General features: G+C 46.9%; 1 protein-coding gene across 1 annotated transcript in view; it reads left to right on the forward strand.

Moving 5' to 3' along the window:
- LOC134983061 (ecto-ADP-ribosyltransferase 5-like) overlaps positions 1 to 12,393 on the forward strand; it is a gene marked incomplete at its 3' end in the record, with an annotated part of 230,495 nt that extends 218,102 nt beyond the window's left edge. The window contains exon 4 of the mRNA XM_063948756.1: positions 12,361 to 12,393. Within this exon, the coding sequence (XP_063804826.1) occupies positions 12,361 to 12,393 (33 nt within the window). The remainder of the gene's footprint in view (positions 1 to 12,360) is intronic.
- Between the last annotated feature and the right edge of the window lie 11,348 nt (positions 12,394 to 23,741).

Below are 23,741 nucleotides of genomic sequence, written 5' to 3' on the forward strand. Positions count from 1 at the left end.
AGTAACAGGGCAGGGCTGCAGGATAGCCGGGTTAGGGGAATGAGGGATGATTGTGGTGCAGCAGTGTGACTATGGGGTGAGAGGTGCAGTCAGCGCAGATATAATGGGTGCAGGTGAAATGGGGAGTAACAGGACAGTGCTGCAGGATAGCCGGGTTAGGGGAATGAGGGATGACTGCGGTGCAGCAGTGTGACTATGGGAAGAGGTGCAGTCAGTGCAGATATAATGGGTGCAGGTGAAATGGGGAGTAACAGGACAGTGCTGCAGGATAGCCAGGTTAGGGGAATGAGGAATGACTGCGGTGCAGCAGTGTGACTATGGGGTGAGAGGTGCAGTCAGTGCAGATATAATGGGTGCAGGTGAAATGGGGAGTAACAGGACAGTGCTGCAGGATAGCCAGGTTAGGGGAATGAGGGATGACTGCGGTGCAGCAGTGTGACTATGGGGAGAGGTGCAGTCAGTGCAGATATAATGGGTGCAGGTGAAATGGGGAGTAACAGGACAGTGCTGCAGGATAGCCAGGTTAGGGGAATGAGGAATGACTGCGGTGCAGCAGTGTGACTATGGGGTGAGAGGTGGAGTCAGTGCAGATATAATGGGTGCAGGTGAAATGGGGAGTAACAGGACAGTGCTGCAGGATAGCCAGGTTAGGGGAGTGAGGAATGACTGCGGTGCAGCAGTGTGACTATGGGGTGAGAGGTGGAGTCAGTGCAGATATAATGGGTGCACGTGAAATGGGGAGTAACAGGGCAGTGCTGCAGGATAGCCGGGTTAGGGGAATGAGGGATGACTGCAGTGCAGCAGTGTGACTATGGGGTGAGAGGTGCAGTCAGTGCAGATATAATGGGTGCAGGTGAAATGGGGAGTAGCAGGACAGTGCTGCAGGATAGCCGGGTTAGGGGAATGAGGGATGATTGTGGTGCAGCAGTGTGACTATGGGGTGAGAGGTACAGTCAGTGCAGATATAATGGGTGCAGGTGAAATGGGGAGTAACAGGACAGTGCTGCAGGATAGCCGGGTTAGGGGAATGAGGGATGACTGCGGTGCAGCAGTGTGACTATGGGGTGAGAGGTGCAGTCAGCACAGATATAATGGGCGCAGGTGAAATGGGGAGTAACAGGACAGTGCTGCAGGATATCCGGGTTAGGGGAATGAGGGATGACTGCGGTGCAGCAGTGTGACTATGGGGTGAGAGGTGCAGTCAGTGCAGATATAATGGGTGCAGGTGAAATGGGGAGTAACAGGACAGTGCTGCAGGATAGCCGGGTTAGGGGAATGAGGGATGATTGCGGTGCAGCAGTGTGACTATGGGGTGAGAGGTGCAGTCACTGCAGATATAATGGGTGCAGGTGAAATGGGGAGTAACAGGACAGTGCTGCAGGATAGCCAGGTTAGGGGAATGAGGGATGACTGTGGTGCAGCAGTGTGACTATGGGGTGAGAGGTGCAGTCAGTGCAGATATAATGGGTGCAGGTGAAATGGGGAGTAACAGGGCAGTGCTGCAGGATATCCGGGTTAGGGGAATGAGGGATGACTGCGGTGCAGCAGTGTGACTATGGGGTGAGAGGTGCAGTCAGTGCAGATATAATGGGTGCAGGTGAAATGGGGGGTAACAGGACAGTGCTGCAGGATAGCCGGGTTAGGGGAATGAGGGATGACTGCGGTGCAGTAGTGTGAGTATGGGGTGAGGGGTGCAGTCAGTGCAGATATAATGGGCGCAGGTGAAATGGGGAGTAACAGGGCAGTGCTGCAGGATAGCCGGGTTAGGGGAATGAGGGATGACTGCGGTGCAGCAGTGTGACTATGGGGTGAGGGGTGCACTCAGCACAGATATAATTTGTGCAGGTGAAATGGGGAGTAACAGGACAGTGCTGCAGGATAGCCAGGTTAGGGGAATGAGGGATGATTGCGGTGCAGCAGTGTGACTATGGGGTGAGAGGTGCAGTCAGTGCAGATATAATGGGTGCAGGTGAAATGGGGAGTAACAGGACAGTGCTGCAGGATAGCCAGGTTAGGGGAATGAGGGATGACTGCGGTGCAGCATTGTGACTATGGGGAGAGGTGCAGTCAGTGCAGATATAATGGGTGCAGGTGAAATGGGGAGTAACAGGACAGTGCTGCAGGATAGCCAGGTTAGGGGAATGAGGGATGACTGCGGTGCAGCAGTGTGACTATGGGGTGAGAGGTGCAGTCAGTGCAGATATAATGGGTGCAGGTGAAATGGGGAGTAACAGGACAGTGCTGCAGGATAGCCAGGTTAGGAGAATGAGGGATGATTGTGGTGCAGCAGTGTGACTATGGGGAGAGGTGCAGTCAGTGCAGATATAATGGGTGCAGGTGAAATGGGGAGTAACAGGACAGTGCTGCAGGATAGCCGGGTTATGGGAATGAGGGATGATTGTGGTGCAGCAGTGTGACTATGGGGTGAGAGGTGCAGTCAGTGCAGATATAATGGGCGCAGGTGAAATGGGGAGTAACAGGACAGTGCTGCAGGATAGCCGTGTTAAGGGAATGAGGAATGACTGCGGTGCAGCAGTGTGACTATGGGGTGAGAGGTGCAGTCAGTGCAGATATAATGGGTGCAGGTGAAATGGGGAGTAACAGGACAGTGCTGCAGGATAGCCGGGTTAGGGGAATGAGGGATGACTGCGGTGCAGAAGTGTGACTATGGGGTGAGAGGTGCAGTCAGTGCAGATATAATGGGTGCAGGTGAAATGGGGAGTAACATGACAGTGCTGCAAGATAGCCAGGTTAGGGGAATGAGGGATGATTGCGGTGCAGCAGTGTGACTATGGGGTGAGAGGTGGAGTCAGTGCAGATATAATGGGCGCAGGTGAAATGGGGAGTAACAGGGCAGTGCTGCAGGATAGCCAGGTTAGGGGAATGAGGGATGACTGCGGTGCAGCAGTGTGACTATGGGGTGAGAGGTGCTGTCAGCACAGATATAATGGGTGCAGGTGAAATGGGGAGTAACAGGACAGTGCTGCAGGATAGCCAGGTTAGGGGAATGAGTGATGACTGCGGTGCAGCAGTGTGACTATGGGGTGAGAGGTGCAGTCAGTGCAGATATAATGGGCGCAGGTGAAATGGGGAGTAACAGGGCAGTGCTGCAGGATAGCCTGGTTAGGGGAATGAGGGATGACTGCGGTGCAGCAGTGTGACTATGGGGTGAGAGGTGCAGTCAGTGCAGATATAATGGGTGCAGGTGAAATGGGGAGTAACAGGACAGTGCTGCAGGATAGCCGGGTTAGGGGAATGAGGAATGACTGTGGTGCAGCAGTGTGACTATGGGGTGAGAGGTGCAGTCAGTGCAGACATAATGGGTGCAGGTGAAATGGGGAGTAACAGGGCAGTGCTGCAGGATAGCCAGGTTAGGGGAATAAGGGATGACTGCGGTGCAGCAGTGTGACTATGGGGTGAGAGGTGCAGTCAGTGCAGATATAATGGGTGCAGGTGAAATGGGGAGTAACAGGACAGTGCTGCAGGATAGCCGGGTTAGGGGAATGAGGGATGACTGCGGTGCAGCAGTGTGACTATGGGGTGAGAGGTGCAGTCAGCACAGATATAATGGGTGCAGGTGAAATGGGGGGTAACAGGACAGTGCTGCAGGATAGCCAGGTTAGGGGAATGAGGGATGACTGTGGTGCAGCAGTGTGACTATGGGGTGAGAGGTGCAGTCAGTGCAGATATAATGGGTGCAGGTGAAATGGGGGGTAACAGGACAGTGCTGCAGGATAGCCGGGTTAGGGGAATGAGGGATGACTGCGGTGCAGCAGTGTGAATATGGGGTGAGAGGTGCAGTCAGTGCAGATATAATGGGTGCAGGTGAAATGGGGAGTAACAGGGCAGTGCTGCAGAATAGCTGGGTTAGGGGAATGAGGGATGATTGTGGTGCAGCAGTGTGACTATGGGGTGAGAGGTGCAGTCATCGCAGATATAATGGGTGCAGGTGAAATGGGGAGTAACAGGACAGTGCTGCAGGATAGCCAGGTTAGGGGAATGAGGGATGACTGCGGTGCAGCAGTGTGACTATGGGGTGAGAGGTGCAGTCAGTGCAGATATAATGGGTGCAGGTGAAATGGGGAGTAACAGGACAGTGCTGCAGGATAGCCGGGTTAGGGGAATGATGGATGACTGCGGTGCAGCAGTGTGACTATGGGGTGAGAGGTGCAGTCAGTGCAGATATAATGGGCGCAGGTGAAATGGGGAGTAACAGGGCAGTGCTGCAGGATATCCGGGTTAGGGGAATGAGGGATGACTGTGGTGCAGCAGTGTGACTATGGGGTGAGAGGTGCAGTCAGTGCAGATATAATGGGTGCAGGTGAAATGGGGAGTAACAGGACAGTGCTGCAGGATAGCCAGGTTAGGGGAATGAGGGATGATTGCGGTGCAGCAGTGTGACTATGGGGTGAGAGGTGCAGTCAGTGCAGATATAATGGGTGCAGGTGAAATGGGGAGTAACAGGACAGTGCTGCAGGATAGCCAGGTTAGGGGAATGAGGGATGACTGCGGTGCAGCAGTGTGACTATGGGGTGAGAGGTGCAGTCAGCACAGATATAATGGGTGCAGGTGAAATGGGGAGTAACAGGACAGTGCTGCAGGATAGCCGGGTTAGGGGAATGAGGGATGATTGTGGTGCAGCAGTGTGACTATGGGGTGAGAGGTGCAGTCAGCACAGATATAATTTGTGCAGGTGAAATGGGGAGTAACAGGACAGTGCTGCAGGATATCCGGGTTAGGGGAATGATGGATGATTGTGGTGCAGCAGTGTGACTATGGGGTGAGAGGTGCAGTCAGTGCAGATATAATGGGTGCAGGTAATATGGGGAGTAACAGGACAGTGCTGCAGGATAGCCGGGTTAGGGGAACGAGGGATGACTGTGGTGCAGCAGTGTGACTATGGGGTGAGAGGTGCAGTCAGTACAGATATAATGGGTGCAGGTGAAATGGGGAGTAACAGGACAGTGCTGCAGGATAACCGGGTTAGAGGAATGAGGGATGACTGCGGTGCAGCAGTGTGACTATGGGGTGAGAGGTGCAGTCAGTGCAGATATAATGGGTGCAGGTGAAATGGGGAGTAACAGGACAGACCTGCAGGATAGCCGGGTTAGGGGAATGAGGGATGACTGCGGTGCAGCAGTGTGACTATGGGGTGAGAGGTGCAGTCAGCGCAGATTGGGAACATCGGCGTACTGATTTAATCTTTAGATCATGTGTAAGGGGTCTGTCGGGATTAGTGATGATCAAGATGTGACTGACGTTTTTTTTACCTTCAGCATTTGGGGACGTTGGGATTTCTCAGTCAGTAATTATGACTTGAAGGCTTCCTGCCAGTGTTGTGATTGTCGGTACTTAAATTATGTGCACACGGCGATTGTCTGGATAATGAGCGCTTCAGCATTGTGAGATGTTCGGTATTATGTCCTGTAGATATTTTAGCTGACGACATAATGGTTGTTTTGGTGTTCCGTTCGTGTCGGTATTATATTTGTCGGTATTCTACTGGTGTCAGTATATTGGTTGTCAGTGTTGTGTATATGTCGATATATTATAATTCGGTATTTACTGCCAATAGGTATTTCTTCCTTTGAGGAGGCAGCCATGTCGGAGCAGCAGGGTGGCGTGGGGACAGCGGATGACGTATAAGGGGTGGGATTGAGAGCATGGACGCACAATTGCATCATTGTGGCCCACCCCTGCATGCAATGCTGAGACAATCGGCATTACTAGGTAGGGGCGTGGCCAGGATGACGCAAAATGCATAACCTGACCCCCCATGCCGCCCACTTTGAACAGCGGCATGGGAAGGGGGGGGGGGCTGCTAGGGGATGCATGGGGTTGCGGGTGGCTGGCGCTCGCCTGGGTGACTTTCCTACTCTTCCGGGGGGCCGGGAGAGCCACCTGATTTTTTTGAGCCTTCTGGCCATTCCGGCAGAGTTGGCAAGTAAGAGGTTAATTTGGGCTTCCCATGTGCATGTGCAGGCCTCCACTATGCTCAGAGATGGGACACAGGCCTCCACTATGCTCAGAGATGGGACACCGGCCTCCACCATGCTCATAAATGGGACGCAAACCTCCACCATGCTCAGAGATGGGACACAGGCCTCCACTATGCTCAGAGATGGGACCCAGGCCTCCACTATGCTCAGAGATGGGACACAGGCCTCCACTATGCTCAGAGATGGGACCCAGGCCTCCACTATGCTCAGAGATGGGACACAGGCCTCCACTATGCTCAGAGATGGGACACATGCCTCCACTATGCTCAGAGATGGGACACAGGCCTCCACTATGCTCAGAGATGGGACACATGCCTCCACTATGCTCAGAGATGGGACACCGGCCTCCACCATGCTCATAAATGGGACGCAAACCTCCACTATGCTCAGAGATGGGACACAGGCCTCCACTATGCTCAGAGATGGGACCCAGGCCTCCACTATGCTCAGAGATGGGACACAGGCCTCCACTATGCTCAGAGATGGGACACATGCCTCCACTATGCTCAGAGATGGGACACAGACCTCCACTATGCACAGAGATGGGACACAGGCCTCCACTATGCTCAGAGATGGAACGCAGGCCTCCACTATGCTTAGATATGGGACGCAGGCCTCCACTATGCTCAGAGATGGGACGCAGGCCTCCACTATGCTTAGATATGGGACACCGGCCTCCACCATGCACATAAATGGGACGAATACCTCCACCATGCTCAGAGATGGGATGCAGGCCTCCACTATGCTCAGAGATGGGACACAGGCCTCCACTATGCACAGAGATGGGACACAGGCCTCCACTATGCACAGAGATGGGACACAGGCCTCCACTATGCTTAGATATGGGACACAGGCCTCCACTATGCTCAGAGATGGGACACAGGCCTCCACTATGCTCAGAGATGGGACACAGGCCTCCACTATGCACAGAGATGGGACACAGGCCTCCACTATGCACAGAGATGGGACACAGGCCTCCACTATGCTTAGATATGGGATACAGGCCTCCACTATGCTCAGAGATGGGACACAGGCCTCCACTATGCTCAGAGATGGGACACAGGCCTTCACCATGCTCAGAGATGGGATGCAGACCTCTATGATATTCAGTGATGGGACACAGGCCTCCATGATGCTCAGAGATGGAATCCAGGCCTCCACTATGCTCAGAGATGGGATACAGGCCTCCACAATGCTCAGTAATTTTTCTAAAAGATATTAGTGTAAACCACTAGTGGGTGCTACACTAAAAAAGAGCTTAGTGTGTGGCGCACTCTTTTGAAATGATTATAAATTGATAAAATTCAACTTTTATTACGTATTTTTAAGATAAATCTCTATAGCCAGGCAAATAAATATATTCGGTAGTGCTTACTCTAACAATAACCATATACTTTTAAAAGTGGCAATTATTTGAGCTATGTCCGTGATTACAAACTAATACAGTCTTGGTAAAGGGTGATATTGATAACCGTTACAATATATAATACGCACAGTAATATATCACTAAGCTTGACATACAATTTATTTGTTTTAAATATAGCGGAAATGGTAATTACCATCATTCAATAATAATTTAGTGCAATAATCTTATAGGTGTTTACTCTCAGGCTACCGAATATATTTATTTGCCTGGCTATAGAGATTTATCTTAAAAATACGTAATAAAAGTTGAATTTTATCAATTTATAATCATTTCAAAAGAGTGCGCCACACACTAAGCTCTTTTTTAGTGTAGCACCCACTAGTGGTCTACACTAATATCTTTTAGAAAAATTACTGTAACTTTAGCTTAGTGGCGCACCTCCAGCCTGATATATATTATCTTTGGTCCCTTTAAAAAGATAGGACTATTAATTTCTTTCATTGGTTGGTTTCATCTTAATTATATTGCTAATATTTGTGACCTGTGCATTGTCCCCCTGACACTTTTGTGTCTCTCCCTAGAGAGCTCCACAATGCTCAACAATGAAGGTGACAGAACTATTGCATCTAGTGGGAGCACCCAGGGGCGCCGACAGCTATGCCATGCCCAGGTACTCGGAGGGAGGTGTAGCCAATGCAGGGACGAGTGGTCAGCCCCCCCTTCACCTTAGGGAATATTTTAAAAGAAGTTTATGTGTCGCTACAAAGCAGTTGCGTGCTGCACAGGGGAGTGTGCAAGGTGAAGAGCGGGGTTGCGGCAGGGGGGGCTGCTGGGTGGGGGTGGGTGCAGTTGTTCACCCCTTGCCCATCATGGGGGGAGAGAGAGCACATTGTCTCTGCAGTTGTCTCTCTTCAGTGCAGCACACAGCAGCGTGTTTTCTCTCTTCCTTCTGCCGCTGTCTACATGGGGGTCAGCGGGACCTGGGACCTTCCAACAGGCCCAAGCCCAGGTAAAGAGTACCCCGCCCATCCCCCTCTCGGCACCACTGGGAGTGCCATGGGTGTGTAAGTCAGCTTCAGTAACATGCGGAGGGAGCCGTCTGTGTCACATGATCTATTGCTGCCAGCATGGAGTAGGTTCATGCACAGATACTAATGACGGTGGTTGCTGGTGGTGATGGGAAAAGAGTTGGGGGCGTGGCATTCTGCATACACGGGATTCCTTCATTAGCGTACGCCAGTAAACAGGCTGCTGCGCCCGTGTGAGCGTCATACTCAGCGGGACACCATGCGTAATACCGGACCCGGTGGGTGTGGTATGGAGGGTCGACAGTAACTAGGTCGACAGGGATTCCAGGTCGACAGGGTTTCTAGGTCAACATGGTCTAGGTCAACAGGTCAAAAGGTCGACGTGAGTATTTTTCAGGGTTTTTGGTGTCGTTTCCTCTGTACAGTGACCGGGAACCTCAATTAGTGCTCTGTGTTCCCTCGCATGGCTCGCGGCTTCGGGCGCGGTGCATCGCTCCGCTACCGCTGTGCTTGGCACAGGTTACTATTCCCAATCATTGTCCGCGTGGATCCTAAAGTATGAAAAAGTTTAAAAAAAAAAAAAAGTTGTGAAAAACCAATGTCGACCTTCTGACCTGTCAAACAACTGACCGTTTTCTGGGAGTGGTTGGAAAAAAGAAGGCGTGTCCGGCCGTTTGTAGGGTGGGTGTCTGACGTCAATTCCGGGCCCGGACAGGCTGAAGTGATCGCAGCGGCTGAGTAAATCCAGAGCTACTCAGAAACTGCACAAAACTTGCAAAGCGAAAATACACTCCCCTGTAGGCGGCGACTATCTGATCGCTGCGCTGCAAAAAACAGGTAGCGCTCGATCAACTCAGGATGAGTTATACTTATACTGTGTGACTGTGTGACTTATACTGTGTGACTGTGTGACTTATACTGTGTGACTGTGTGACTTATACTGTGTGACTTATACTGTGTGACTGTGTGACTTATACTGTGTGACTGTGTGACTTATACTGTGTGACTGTGTGACTTATACTGTGTGACTTATACTGTGTGATTGTGTGACTTTTACTGTGTGACTGTGTGACTTATACTGTGTGACTTATACTGTGTGACTGTGTGACTTATACTGTGTGACTGTGTGACTTATACTGTGTGACTGTGTGACTTATACTGTGTGACTTATACTGTGTGATTGTGTGACTTTTACTGTGTGACTGTGTGACTTATACTGTGTGACTTATACTGTGTGACTGTGTGACTTATACTGTGTGACTGTGTGACTTATACTGTGACTGTGTGACTTATACTGTGACTGTGTGACTTATACTGTGTGACTGTGTGACTTATACTGTGATTGTGTGACTTATACTGTGTGATTGTGTGACTTATACTGTGTGATTGTGTGACTTATACTGTGTGACTGTGTGACTTATACTGTGTGACTTATACTGTGACTGTGTGACTTATACTGTGTGACTGTGTGACTTATACTGTGTGACTTATACTGTGTGACTTATACTGTGATTGTGTGACTTATACTGTGTGACTTATAATGTGACTGTGTGACTTATACTGTGTGACTGTGTGACTTATACTGTGTGAATTATACTGTGTGACTGTGTGACTTATACTGTGTGATAGTGTGACTTATACTGTGTGACTTATACTGTGACTGTGTGACTTATACTGTGTGACTGTGTGACTTATACTGTGTGACTTATACTGTGTGACTTTGTGACTTATACTGTGTGATTGTGTGACTTATACTGTGTGACTGTGTGACTTATACTGTGTGACTGTGTGACTTATACTGTGACTGTGTGACTTATACTGTGTGACTGTGTGACTTATACTGTGTGATTGTGTGACTTATACTGTGTGACTTATACTGTGTGACTGTGTGACTTATACTGTGTGACTGTATGACTTATACTGTGTGATTGTGTGACTTATACTGTGTGACTGTGTGACTTATACTGTGTGACTTATACTGTGTGACTTATACTGTGACTATGTGACTTATACTGTGTGACTGTGTGACTTATACTGTGTGATTGTGTGACTTATACTGTGTGACTGTGTGACTTATACTGTGTGACTGTGTGACTTATACTGTGTGACTGTGTGACTTATACTGTGACTGTGTGACTTATACTGTGTGACTGTGTGACTTATACTGTGTGATTGTGTGACTTATACTGTGTGACTTATACTGTGTGACTGTGTGACTTATACTGTGTGACTGTATGACTTATACTGTGTGATTGTGTGACTTATACTGTGTGACTGTGTGACTTATACTGTGTGACTTATACTGTGTGACTTATACTGTGACTATGTGACTTATACTGTGTGACTGTGTGACTTATACTGTGTGATTGTGTGACTTATACTGTGTGACTGTGTGACTTATACTGTGTGACTGTGTGACTTATACTGTGTGACTGTGTGACTTATACTGTGTGATTGTGTGACTTATACTGTGTGACTTATACTGTGTGACTGTGTGACTTATACTGTGTGATTGTGTGACTTATACTGTGTGACTGTGTGACTTATACTGTGTGACTGTGTGACTTATACTGTGTGACTGTGTGACTTATACTGTGTGATTGTGTGACTTATACTGTGTGACTGTATGACTTATACTGTGTGATTGTGTGACTTATACTGTGTGACTGTGTGACTTATACTGTGTGACTTATACTGTGTGACTTATACTGTGACTATGTGACTTATACTGTGTGACTGTGTGACTTATACTGTGTGATTGTGTGACTTATACTGTGTGACTGTGTGACTTATACTGTGTGACTGTGTGACTTATACTGTGTGACTGTGTGACTTATACTGTGTGATTGTGTGACTTATACTGTGTGACTTATACTGTGTGACTGTGTGACTTATACTGTGTGATTGTGTGACTTATACTGTGTGACTGTGTGACTTATACTGTGTGACTGTGTGACTTATACTGTGTGACTGTGTGACTTATACTGTGTGATTGTGTGACTTATACTGTGTGACTTATACTGTGTGACTGTGTGACTTATACTGTGTGATTGTGTGACTTATACTGTGTGACTGTGTGACTTATACTGTGTGACTTATACTGTGTGACTTATACTGTGTGACTGTGTGACTTATACTGTGTGACTTATACTGTGACTGTGTGACTTATACTGTGTGACTGTGTGACTTATACTGTGTGATTGTGTGACTTATACTGTGTGATTGTGTGACTTATACTGTGTGACTGTGTGACTTATACTGTGTGATTGTGTGACTTATACTGTGTGACTGTGTGACGTATACTGTGTGACTTATACTGTGTGACTGTGTGACTTATACTGTGTGACTTATACTGTGTGACTGTGTGACTTATACTGTGTGACTGTGTGACTTATACTGTGTGACTTATACTGTGTGACTGCTGATTACTTCATATTGGCCCTCATTCCGAGTTGATCGCTCGCTAGCTGCTTTTAGCAGCAGTGCACAAGCTAGCAGAAGTGTGAATGAAAGGTTAGCAGTTCTGTTATTAAATATTTTCCTGCAGTTTCTGAGTAGCTCCAGACCTACTCCTAGATTGCGATCACCTCAGTCCGTTTAGTTCCTGGTTTGACGTCACAAACATGCCCTGCGTTTGGCCAGCCACTCCCCCGTTTCTCCAGCCACTCCTGCGTTTTTCCCTGGCACGCCTGCGTTTTTTAGCACACTCCTGGAAAACGCTCAGTTTCCGCCCAGAGACACCCACTTCCTGTCAATCACTCACCGATCAGCAGAGCGACTAAAAAGCGTAGCTCGGACCTGTGTAAAATTGCAGAGTGTTGTGTGAAAATACTCAGCGCGTGCGCCCTGCGGCCCATACGCATTCGCAGAATGACCACCATTGTTACATATTTCTGTCACTGCAGGAAGAGCAGCCGCAGACTCTGTATAATTATCCTGAGTGACTGTTTCTCCTTTCTACTTCCAGGCAGAAAGAGCCAGATCTGCAAATACAGAGCAGGTGAGCAGCTGTTATCTCCTTATAATCCTTATAATACCTATAATACCTTATAACCGGTGCAGTGATCGCTGCTGTAGTTTTATCATTTCCAACATGTTATGTAGTTGCTGTAGGACATTTCCACCGGTAACGGAATCTCCTCTTACAGCGATAAGCTCTATTCATCATACAGCTGCCACCACCAATGTCACCAAATCATCATAACCCAACAGCTGGCAACAAACCCCATGCAACATACTATCACAATAGCGTGAGTGCTATCTTGTGTACGTTATGCTTGATAAATCAGCCTGCTTTCAACGTCAGTAACGGAATCACCAATCATGAGACATGTTCCTACCAAACCTTGGAGAAAGACAAAGGCAGAAATGGTGGCGGTGTAGCCAGTGCACTGCACCAGGGCCCAATGTAGTGAAAGGACCAGGCGCATTACAGTGAGCCGACTGACTTATTATAATGTAGGCTACCGCTACTGCCTAACCATCCCCCAGTAATGTAGAGCAGATGACTGACGCTGAGCTGGCACCTGCTGTCTGAGTGTGGCCCCCTCTCCCCACCCAATTTCTCTGACGCTAGCATCCTTATTGAGGCTGTTCATGCTATCAACGCTGGGCATCTGACGTCATGATCTCATGACACTCCCTGGCGTTACACACAAGGAGGAGCCGATATCCACCTGCAGCAGTTTTGGGCCCAGGTAAGAAAATTGTAATACTGTATATTTGTCTACCACTTCCTCTCACCCACTGCTGTCACTCTCTCCCTGTCACCCACTGCTGTCACCCTCTTCCTTTCTCCCACTGTTGTCACCCCCTGCCTGTCTTCCACAGTTGTCACCCTCTGCATGGTGTCACCATCTCCCTGTCACCCACTGCTGTCTCCCTTTCCCTGGCATCACCCTCTCCCTGTCACCCATTGCGGTCACCCTCTCCCTTTCACCCACTGCTGTCACTCTTTCCCTCACATCACCCTACCCCTGTGGCTCTCTTGAGGCATTACCCTCTCCCTGTCACCCATTGCCCCTCCCTGATGTAGCCCTCCCTATTGTCAAAGTCAGAAAAATATCGTGATGCACATTGCCATATTTGCACCTCATGCGAGTGCCTGCTGCACGTGCATGAGCCCTGCCGTGCGTGCGCATACTCGCCGTTGCGTGCACCCGCGGGCGCACGGTATGCGCATTTATGGTAGAGTTTGTGTACGCCTAGCGTGCGACTCAATCGTAACATATTTTAACCATATAATGTATTTTGTAGATTATGGTCCCTTTGATAGAATCTGAAAGTTTAGTTAATATAGCATGTTCGTAGACAAAGAGATCCCTCTTTGTTTGATACGAAGGGTCAGACAGGGGTTACACAGTGGTGTTTAGTATCCATCGGAAGAGTATTTAATTAGCAATATTCCGGTGTTGGTTTGAAGCGGATTAATCGCTCGTGCGAATAGTTATGGACATAAGAAGTTTATGGACATTTACTGTATTTGCACTTTATTACCCATGCGGCGGGAAACCCAGTTTCCCACCCACCTGAGCAGTTTGAAATAGTCACAGCCCACCTGTATGAACCAACCTATGACCTTTTGTTATAATGCAGAGACGAATTCCTGTGTCCAATGAACAATGAGATTGTAGGGACCATTGTATTGTATTGTGTGTAGTGTATATATAGACAAGCCGATCTGATCCAGCTCCCACTCTACTCTCTTCAACGGTTCTCATCACTGATAATCGGGAGCTGGATATCCAGAAAGGCGCATGCGATTGTTCCCCTTGTGCGTAAGTTTCTCCGCAACCATATTGTCTTTATTGTTATTGTGAGCCATCTTCTCTCTTTTCTCTCTCTCTTTCCTCTTAAATGTAATTGTACTGCTATTGTATTTTATGTGTAGTTATTCGGTTAGGTATTCTGTGTTAGTTTGGTAGTGTATAACTTGTACTGTGTATTCTTTTGAAATAGAACGTTCATTTAAGGTGTTAGAACCTAAGACCTGTATCTGTGTGTTCATTATATTTCTAAGTATTCTCAGAGCGTCATAGACGCTCATACAGCTTTTAAACTAACAAGGTTACACTGTGTTGCATTTACACCTTATCACTGCACAAAGGTTTACATTATAAGTACATTGTTTATGGTATAGTTATAAAGGTTTAACTCTGTGAGCGTCAGCGCCGCTTGTGATCTCTTTGTGGTCTCGAGCGTCCGCTACGCTGATAGCGTATCATTACGTTAGTCGGCAGCCTATAGCGTGCTTGCCTGTACGCTTTAAGCCGTGAGTGAACATGCCGCTCGTGCGTCTCGACCACGGCTAAGCGTTTGTTACGCAACGTGCGTACTCTTACAGTATTCCATACGCCAATTGCGTACTGTGTTCTTTAGGTTTTAAGTAAGAAAAATATTAGGCTTTATCAATTGGCGGCTCGTCCGTCCTTCACATATCTGCACTAGGTAATTTCAGCAGACATTATCGGTCAGCAAAGGGCGGGAGGTAATATTCCTCGTAGTGCTGACCAGATAAGCATCTGCCTTAGTAAGGAGTGCTGAAGGAATCCGGGACCGGAGGTAAGAACAATACGCTAGTGTCTTTTAAAACTGTTTTTTTATGTTCTGTCTTGCGTACGCACGCATACATCTGCATTTCTTTTCATTCGTGTATTTTCACATCTCACTCTCCTGGTTGCCATTTCACAATTGATAACGTGCTAAGAAAGATTTGTTGCTATTGGTAGTTAAAGAGTAAAAATAATAAGTTAAGGAGTAAATTGTAAAACACGCACACAGCTTATAAGGAAAGACCTGTGTGGTGTTCGGTAGATGATTACATTTAAAAGATCATCTACATTGATATAAACGTGTTAATTGTATTTCTGTGGACATATCTGGCTAGCGTACACGTGTCTCTTACAAAAGGCTGAGACTCGCGTATGCAACACAAAGGCCGACGCACGTAGCATATATTACGCAATGGAGCGTCTGGGTACGCCCACATAAATCACACGATAGTATTATTTTAACAGGCGAAAAAAGAGGCAACGCAATAAATAGCGCAAGTCAATTTTAGTGTCCAAAGTTTTAAGCTAATAGATCCTTCTCCAATTTGCGGCTCATCTGGTCTAGACTGTTACTGAATGAAAGGAATTTCTGCGCAGAAATAAAAAAGTAAAAGTAAAAGTGTACATGTGGTGAGTGTGTGTATAATTATATAAGTTTCTACAATTTTTTTGGGTTGAACCACAAGAAGTCGAGTTCTCGTGAGGTACATACATGTAAGTGACATGCATGGTGGCTTGGGAGGCATCCCTTGTTAAACATTAAATTGAGCATTAGAGTATAGCAGACCAGGAGGTCTACTGTAGCACAGACCAGGAGGTCTAGGTACAGCAGACTAAGAAGTCCGCTATAGAGAAAAGTAGCACAACACCAGGAAGGGTTGGTGCGGAACCCATATAGGCCATTAAAGCTCTGGCTGAAGGAATTCGCAGCCGAAATTTTCGATTCCGTTGGTCGCTCCGCACATAAGATTAGTTGCTTATGTGCAGAACGATTGTACCGCACGTAATTGTGTGCATTAGTTAGTAACCTGACCCAGTACCATTTGCGTACGAAAGGGGTCATAGACGCTATTTGTACATTCTAACGTGATTTGTGTAATTTTTTTTATTTTAAGGGAGGTTCGCTGGTCACTCAGGAACTATCCAACAACCAATAGTTACTGGAAAGGGTTAAGTGCTCTGCGGATCACACTCACATGTCCCAGTAAATAGAGGTTCAGGTCGCAGGGGCCCTAGGTCGAGTACGCCAGCGCTAAGGCAGTGTGTGGGCGTATTGGTCGGTGTGGGCGAGTGAGTGGAGTACTCGGGAAACTGCCACCGTCGGCCTACCCCGGACATCTTGGTTTTGTAAGGGTTCGCTGAAGACCCTGATTTGAAGGTCAGAGGTAGTGAAAGCAACACCTGCAAAGATGGGGGCCAGTTGTTCAGGTAGGGGGCGATCAACCTCGGTTCGGGTTGATTCAGTAAACCGGCCAATTACGTCGGCAAGGTATGTAATGTGTGAAAAATACGGTTCACACACAGAGGTTTTATGCGATGAATGGGAAAGAATGACTGTGCATGACGGGGAGAAGTTCCCCCGGGTAGGCAGCTTTAGCCCAGATGTGTTACAGAACCTAAGGAGAAGGATATGTCTCATTAAATCAGCAAAGAGACGGATCAAACATTATGACTATTTACAGTTATGGCAACAGGAGGGTGAAATACAGAAAGGATTGGCTCAGGCGGCTGGATCTAACCCTATCAGGAAACTGATAGCTACGGCACCACCGCCACCATATATAACGGGAGAGAAGTTGGTTGCGGAGAATGACGCACTAGTGTGTAATAAACAGGCTTTTAGTAACTGTATAAATGTTAAGGATAATGTGAATAAGATAACTAATGCAAGTACTAACCCATGCAAGTTGTACCCTGTTTTAAACTTTCCCCAGGAGTATGATCAAGAGGACGAGTCAACAACAATATCGGCGCTCTCTCTAGCAGCCACCATATCAGAAACAGCAGTAGGAACGTCCCAACCCCCAAGATTAGTATCAAAGGCCCCTAGCGGAGGGACAGGTGAGGTCGTATCGACTGGTAAGTACGGCACCATACACTATGCTGAAACCATTTCACCACATGCTGTAGAATCTACTCAGAATGATGTTACTGGACTCTATCCCGTTAGGGTAATAGCAGTGCCAAATGGGAAAACTGACACTTCAGGAGCCACTCCTGTCCGAAACATCGCCATGCACTGCCCGTTTTCCCGAATGGAATTAAGAGCAATAGTGTCTGAATTCCCTGATCCTAGAAAAGATCTAGTTGCTAGCCAGAAATACATTAGAGACCTAGGGAATACTGTAGAGCCCAATAACAAAGACTGGCAGATATTGCTGAGGGCATGTTTACCCTCCAATATCGACTCAGAAAGGTTTTTAGCTGACTGTAAATTAAATGAAGATGTACCCCTTACGGATGTGTACAACCAAGATAATGTAAAGAGAATAAATTTACAGTTAAAAGAGTATTTTCCAGCTGTTGTCAAATGGAACAGAATTTTCTCCATTAAACAAAAAGAGGCAGAAACAGCTGCTGAGTATTTTCATCGGGCACTACAGGAAATGGCTAAATATACAGGGATAGAAGACATTAAGACAAATGTAAATCATAGAGAAGTAGCAGTATCTGTGCTAATGGATGGTTTAAAAGAAGCATTAAAGACAAGGGTACAGACCACGCAACCATGTTGGCGAGGTCTGTCGGTGGCTACTTTGAGAGAGGCCGCTGTTGATCATGATCGGAATATCACCAGACACAGGGAGTCACAAAGTGATAAGTTAATGGGCGTAAGTATACAGGCTTTGACCACAAGGCAACCTTTGTATAAATCTCCGATCCCTGTGGGTAAGTCAAATGTGGTAACTTGTTATTCCTGTCATAGAGAGGGACACTTTGCACGAGACTGTAGAATGAAAAATACACAAAAATCATATCAACCCCCTAGACAACGACACGACACACGAAATTGGGATCAAGGACCACAGAGACGGAGTTATGAGCCACATGCAGGGGAAACAAAAAGATATCCCCCAAAAAGAGACTGGCAAGTTTCTGGTAGTTCCCATTTACCCCCTTCACAAGTAGTTGCTGCCAGCGCGATTCAGGGAGGTCACCATACCCAATAGGGGTGTGGCCACACCTGTAATCTGCAGCCAGTAAAATTAATTGCAAGTCTTGGAAGTGAACCCGAGATTGCAATTGATGTAGCTGGTAAATCATTAAATTTCCTTGTAGATACGGGGGCGGCCAAATCAGTGATAAATTCGACAGTGGGCATGAGAACCACTGGTAAGACAATTCCAGCCATGGGAGTAACGGGAGTAGTACAGCACTACCCTGTTAGCAAACCAGCAGAGATTACAATAGGGCCTTTACATACCAAGCATTCCTTTTTGCTGGCTGCATCGGCATCGACTAATCTCCTGGGAAGAGATTTATTGTGTAAAATGGGGTGCATCATTTATTGTACTCCTGTAGGTGTATTCTTAGACATACCTGAGAATAACGCTCAGGAAGTGCGAGACATGCTAGACTCCCCATCAAAATTAATGTCACATACTGTTATGACAAATAGGACTCCATCCCAAGTAGAAGAAATGACATCCCAAATACCAGAGTCACTTTGGACTAAAGATGGACAAGACACTGGATTAATGGCAAACGTAGCTCCAGTAGTTGTGCAAGTAAAAGATGGTAGGATAGCTCCAAAAATCCCACAATACCCTCTGAAGCCAGAGGTGGAGTTAGGAGTGTACCCCGTAATAGAGCGCTTGCTACAACAGGGCATTCTGGTAAGAACATCCAGCACTGCCAATAGTCCCATCTTCCCTGTTAAAAAAAGTGGGGGGAGGGGTTACAGGCTAGTGCAGGATCTAAGGGGGATTAACAAAATAGTTGAGAGTCAGTTCCCCGTAGTGCCAAATCCAGCTGTCACCCTTATGCAGATCCCTCCCACTGCGAAATTTTTCACTGTTATTGACCTCTGCTCCGCCTTTTTCTCGGTACCTCTGCACCCTGACAGCCAATATTTGTTTGCATTCACATACAGAGGAGTCCAATATACATGGACTCGATTACCACAAGGTTTCATAGACAGTCCAAGCATATTTTCACAGGCTTTGCATGATTGTTTACAGTCTTTCCAACCAGAGAGTGGATCAATATTGATACAGTATGTGGATGATTTACTCCTGTGTTCAGATTCACTGGAAGCGTCCCTGAAAGATACGAAACAGCTCCTGTTTCATCTTTCAGACACAGGACACAAGGTTTCCAAAGACAAGTTGCAATTATGCCAGGCTAAAGTGAAATATTTGGGACACTGTCTGACACAAGGACTGAGACACCTGACCGCTGATAGAATCCAAGCAATTAGAGACATGACTCTGCCACAAACCCAGCAACAGATCAGAACGTTTTTAGGAATGTGTGGGTATTGCCGTAACTGGATCCCAGGTTTTTCCATTCTAGCATTACCTTTACAAGAGATGGTCTCATCAAACAAACCTGATCGGATTTCGCATACAGACGAATCCGAGATGGCTTTTGAGAGACTTAAACAGTGCCTAACGCAGGCGCCAGCATTAGGTATGCCAGACTATGGGAAACCCTTTGAGCTGTACGGAACAGAAAGTGCTGGTTGCGCGACAGGCGTCCTAACCCAGAAGCACGGTGATGCCAGCAGATCGGTAGCATACTACAGCGCTCAGCTAGATACGGTAGCGCGATCCCTCCCCACATGCTTGCGAAGCGTTGCTGCGATAGCATTGCTAGTGACAAAAAGCGAAGATGTAGTGCTAGGTCACAACCTCACAATCCATACGCCACATGCAGTGTCAGCCTTGCTAAATTCGGCTCAAACTAGACACGTCTCATCAGCGCGGTTTACAAGATGGGAATTGGCATTAATGGCCCCCGTAAACATCACCATAAGGAGATGCAGTGCATTAAATCCTGCAACGTATCTCCCAGGTGTGCCTGGACAGGCACAAAGCGTGGAGGATGAGAGTAATAGTAAAGGAGGATTTAAGACAGGGGATGACATGCATGATTGTATGGAATACTTGACCCAAAATTTCACGGCAAGGCCTGACATCAGTGACAACCCACTGGAAGATGTAGATTTTACTTTCTACACTGACGGTAGTTGTCACAGACAGACGGACTCGGGAGACTTGTGTACCGGATACGCAGTCGTAGATGACCAAGGCACCATAGAAGCAGAACCGCTAGGCCCACCTCACTCAGCCCAGGTTGCTGAACTGGTTGCCCCAACCAGAGCATGTGAATTGGCTAAGGGCAAGTCAGCCAATATCTACACCGATTCTAGATACGCCTTCGGGGTAGTCCATGATTTCGGAGCCCTATGGCACCTCAGAAATTTCATGACGGCAGCTGGTACACCGGTAGCGCATGCAGCTCACATCAAAAGGCTTCTAACAGCGATACAGGAACCCGACAGAGTGGCTGTTATCAAGTGTAAAGCACACACATATAGCCAAGACCCAGTATCACTTGGTAACAGCCGAGCAGACGAAGCTGCTAAGTTAGCAGCTGGTACCCCCAGACAGACAGACACCACACAACTGATTGTATTTAATACCGTCAACACACAGAAATTGTGTGAAATGCAAAATTTGTGTTCCACTCAGGAAAGGGCAGTTTGGAGGTCAAAAGGATTTGGCCAGGAGTCCTCAGGACTCTGGACAGATGGACAAGGTAAACCAGTGGCACCCAGAGCATACCTTCCAAGTCTAGCTGAAGCAGCACACGGGCTGACTCATTTGGGCAAAGAAGGGATGTGTAAGCTAGTAAGAGCTTATTAGTGTGCCCCAGGATTTTCTTCCCATGCGGGAAAAAGGGCAATGACATGCCTCACCTGCTTGAGGAAGAATATCGGAAAGGCAATACCGACGGAACCATCCCATATCCCACCTACAAGCGGCCCTTTTCAGGTAATACAAATTTATTTCATACAATTACCCCCTTGTCGAAATTTGAAGTATGTACTAGTTTGTATAGATGTGTTCTCAAATTGGGTCGAAGCATTTCCTGCGGCCACAAATACCGCTATGTTTACTGCTAAGAAAATTGTGCAGGAATTTGTGTGTAGATACGGTATCCCTAGAATAATTGAAAGTGATAGGGGTACCCATTTTACAGGTGATGTCTTTCAAGGAATGTGTAAGTTGATGGGAATTGATAGTAAGCTACACACTCCGTACCGCCCCCAGGCGAGTGCGAAAGTAGAAAGAGTGAACAGCACTATTAAAAATAAATTGAGCAAAGTTATGGTAGATACAGGATTGACATGGCCAGAAGCTTTACCCATTGTACTATACAGCATCAGAACCACTCCCAGGTCCCCTCTTAATCTGTCCCCCTTTGAAATTCTGTTTGGTCGACAACCGCATGTTATGATTAACCCTCAGGATGATTTGAAGTGCAACAATGAAGTGACTGTAAAATACCTGGTTAACATGAGTAAACAGCTAAGGAATCAAAATGAAAATTTGAAGTTGGTGATTCCTGATCTGCCAGATAGTAATTGTCATGACATTGAACCTGGGGATTATGTAATGATACAGAATTTTCTACGCTCAGGTTGCCTTATTGACAGATGGGAAGGACCATACCAAGTCTTATTGATTAGCACGACAGCATTGAAGGTGGCCGAGAGATAGACTTGGGTTCATTCGTCCCATTGTAAGAAGGTTGCTGATCCAGAGAGGTCCCGTGAAAAAGAACAGACGGTAGAGGAAGTTGTATCACTGGAGTGTCTGTTTCAGGAGGACTGAAACGTCACCTGAGCATTGAAAATAATAAGATCGGAGGCAGTTGTCGATTCCCTGGTCCCTTTTATTGTTTTTCTCCACTTCCCATCCCATCTCCCTCAAATTATTTCTTTCCCCCTTCTCATTCTTCTCCATTTCCTCCTATAAAATGGACTTGCCCCAAGAGACTGTGATCCGGATTTTCCTGTTGACCATGATGTTGACCAGAGCAGTCTGTTCCGGTGAGAGTACCATGGAGGTCGAGAGAGGTTCTGGAATGGGTTCTGATGACAAAGATGGAGGCGTAGATTTCCAAATACAACATAATCAACAAGCAAAGGCGAGTATCAGAAAACGATCCAATAGCATTGACAATAGAAGGAATTGTGAAGGATTGTTAGCTGAAGAGAACTGTATCTGTAGACTCTGTGACAATGTAGTTGAGGATGGGTGCATCAAGAAATGTCAGTCCAGTTTTAATATTCACATGGACCGGCATCCATTGAGTGACTATCACTCCTTAGTGGGTAATGTGTTAAATCAGACAGATTGTTGGGTATGCTCTCAAGTACCTCAAGGTCATAGCAAATCAGGATTAGTACCATTTCCTTTAACGGTAGGGGAGGTACTTGAGCTAAGTGGTGGGAGGCCGGTGGACAGGAGGTTTAATATCTCCAGTCCTCCTAGTTTGAAGCTCCACCAATATCATGTGGATAGATCCCTAATATGTTTTAACATTTCCAATCCCCGAAAGCCGGGAAATTGGGAAGTGTCATGGAATAACCAAACCATGACCTTTTCATATAGAGCAGATAGAATGCCTACAGATACAGAACTTGTACGCCACATAGCCGGTAGTGGAAAATCTTTCCGATATAGGTATACCCTAGGAAATAGGATTACGAGAGTTGGAGAGGTATCACCAGGATACTGTGCACATATCGTGCAAACAGATACGTGTACTAAACAAATGGGAGAATTAGGGTTAGGAGATTTCATATGGAAAATGTGTAATATGGTTATGTCTTACTCCGTCCCATATGTTCTCCCCGATGATGCATATTTCATATGCGGGAGGAAGGCGTATAAGTGGCTTGCCCCAAACTCAGAAGGATTATGTTATATTGGAAAAGTACTGCCTGAGGTAATGACTGTATCGCATACCAAAATGAAAGATATTCACCGTGGTGCCCAAGTTCCTTACACTCACACTCATTACGAGCACGTAGTTAAAAGGCAACTGACAGAAAGGACAGAGCATCCGGCCTCTGACCTGATCCATGAATCCACCGGGATTCAGGTTCTACTCGCGTTAGATTTCACTCGCACCGCCAGAGGAGTGTTGAACTATAAATACATATCTGCGCTTGCAAATTTATTAGACAATATCACTGAAATGTATGACGACACTTTTAGGTATACTGGAAGGGAGCTCCAAGCTTATAAAACAGAACTGGTTCAGCATAGGATGGTTCTTAATTATCTCACGGCAGTGACAGGTGGATATTGTGTCACACTGGCAACACAGTACAGCGTGAAATGCTGCACTTATATTACGAATAGCACCGAGGACCCGGTTGAGGTCATAGACCAAAAGATGGACGACATTCTCCAATTAAAGTGGGAATTCCGCAGGAGACACAATCTCACCCTTGCTGCTGTGGGTAATGAGCTGACCGGTTGGGTGTCATGGTTGAACCCGCGAAATTGGTTCTCTGGTCTAGGAGAATGGGCTCAAGGAGTTATAATGGATGTAGGGAAATTTCTTCTGTGTATCTTGGGTGTTGTCATATCGATTGGTTTGATATTTAGATGCGTTCAGGCTTTAACGAAGTGTAAACGAAGTACTAGGGTAATGAGTCTAAGGAGTGAGGACATTGTAATTCCAATGGATTTGATTTATGACCCAGCAATAGAGACAATGTTGTGATGAAAATGTGATTCCACGGTCCGTTTCTTTCACCCGTTTCTCCTTTGGT

This window comes from Pseudophryne corroboree, assembly GCF_028390025.1.
Source record: "Pseudophryne corroboree isolate aPseCor3 chromosome 2 unlocalized genomic scaffold, aPseCor3.hap2 SUPER_2_unloc_4, whole genome shotgun sequence".
Lineage (NCBI taxonomy): Eukaryota > Metazoa > Chordata > Amphibia > Anura > Myobatrachidae > Pseudophryne > Pseudophryne corroboree.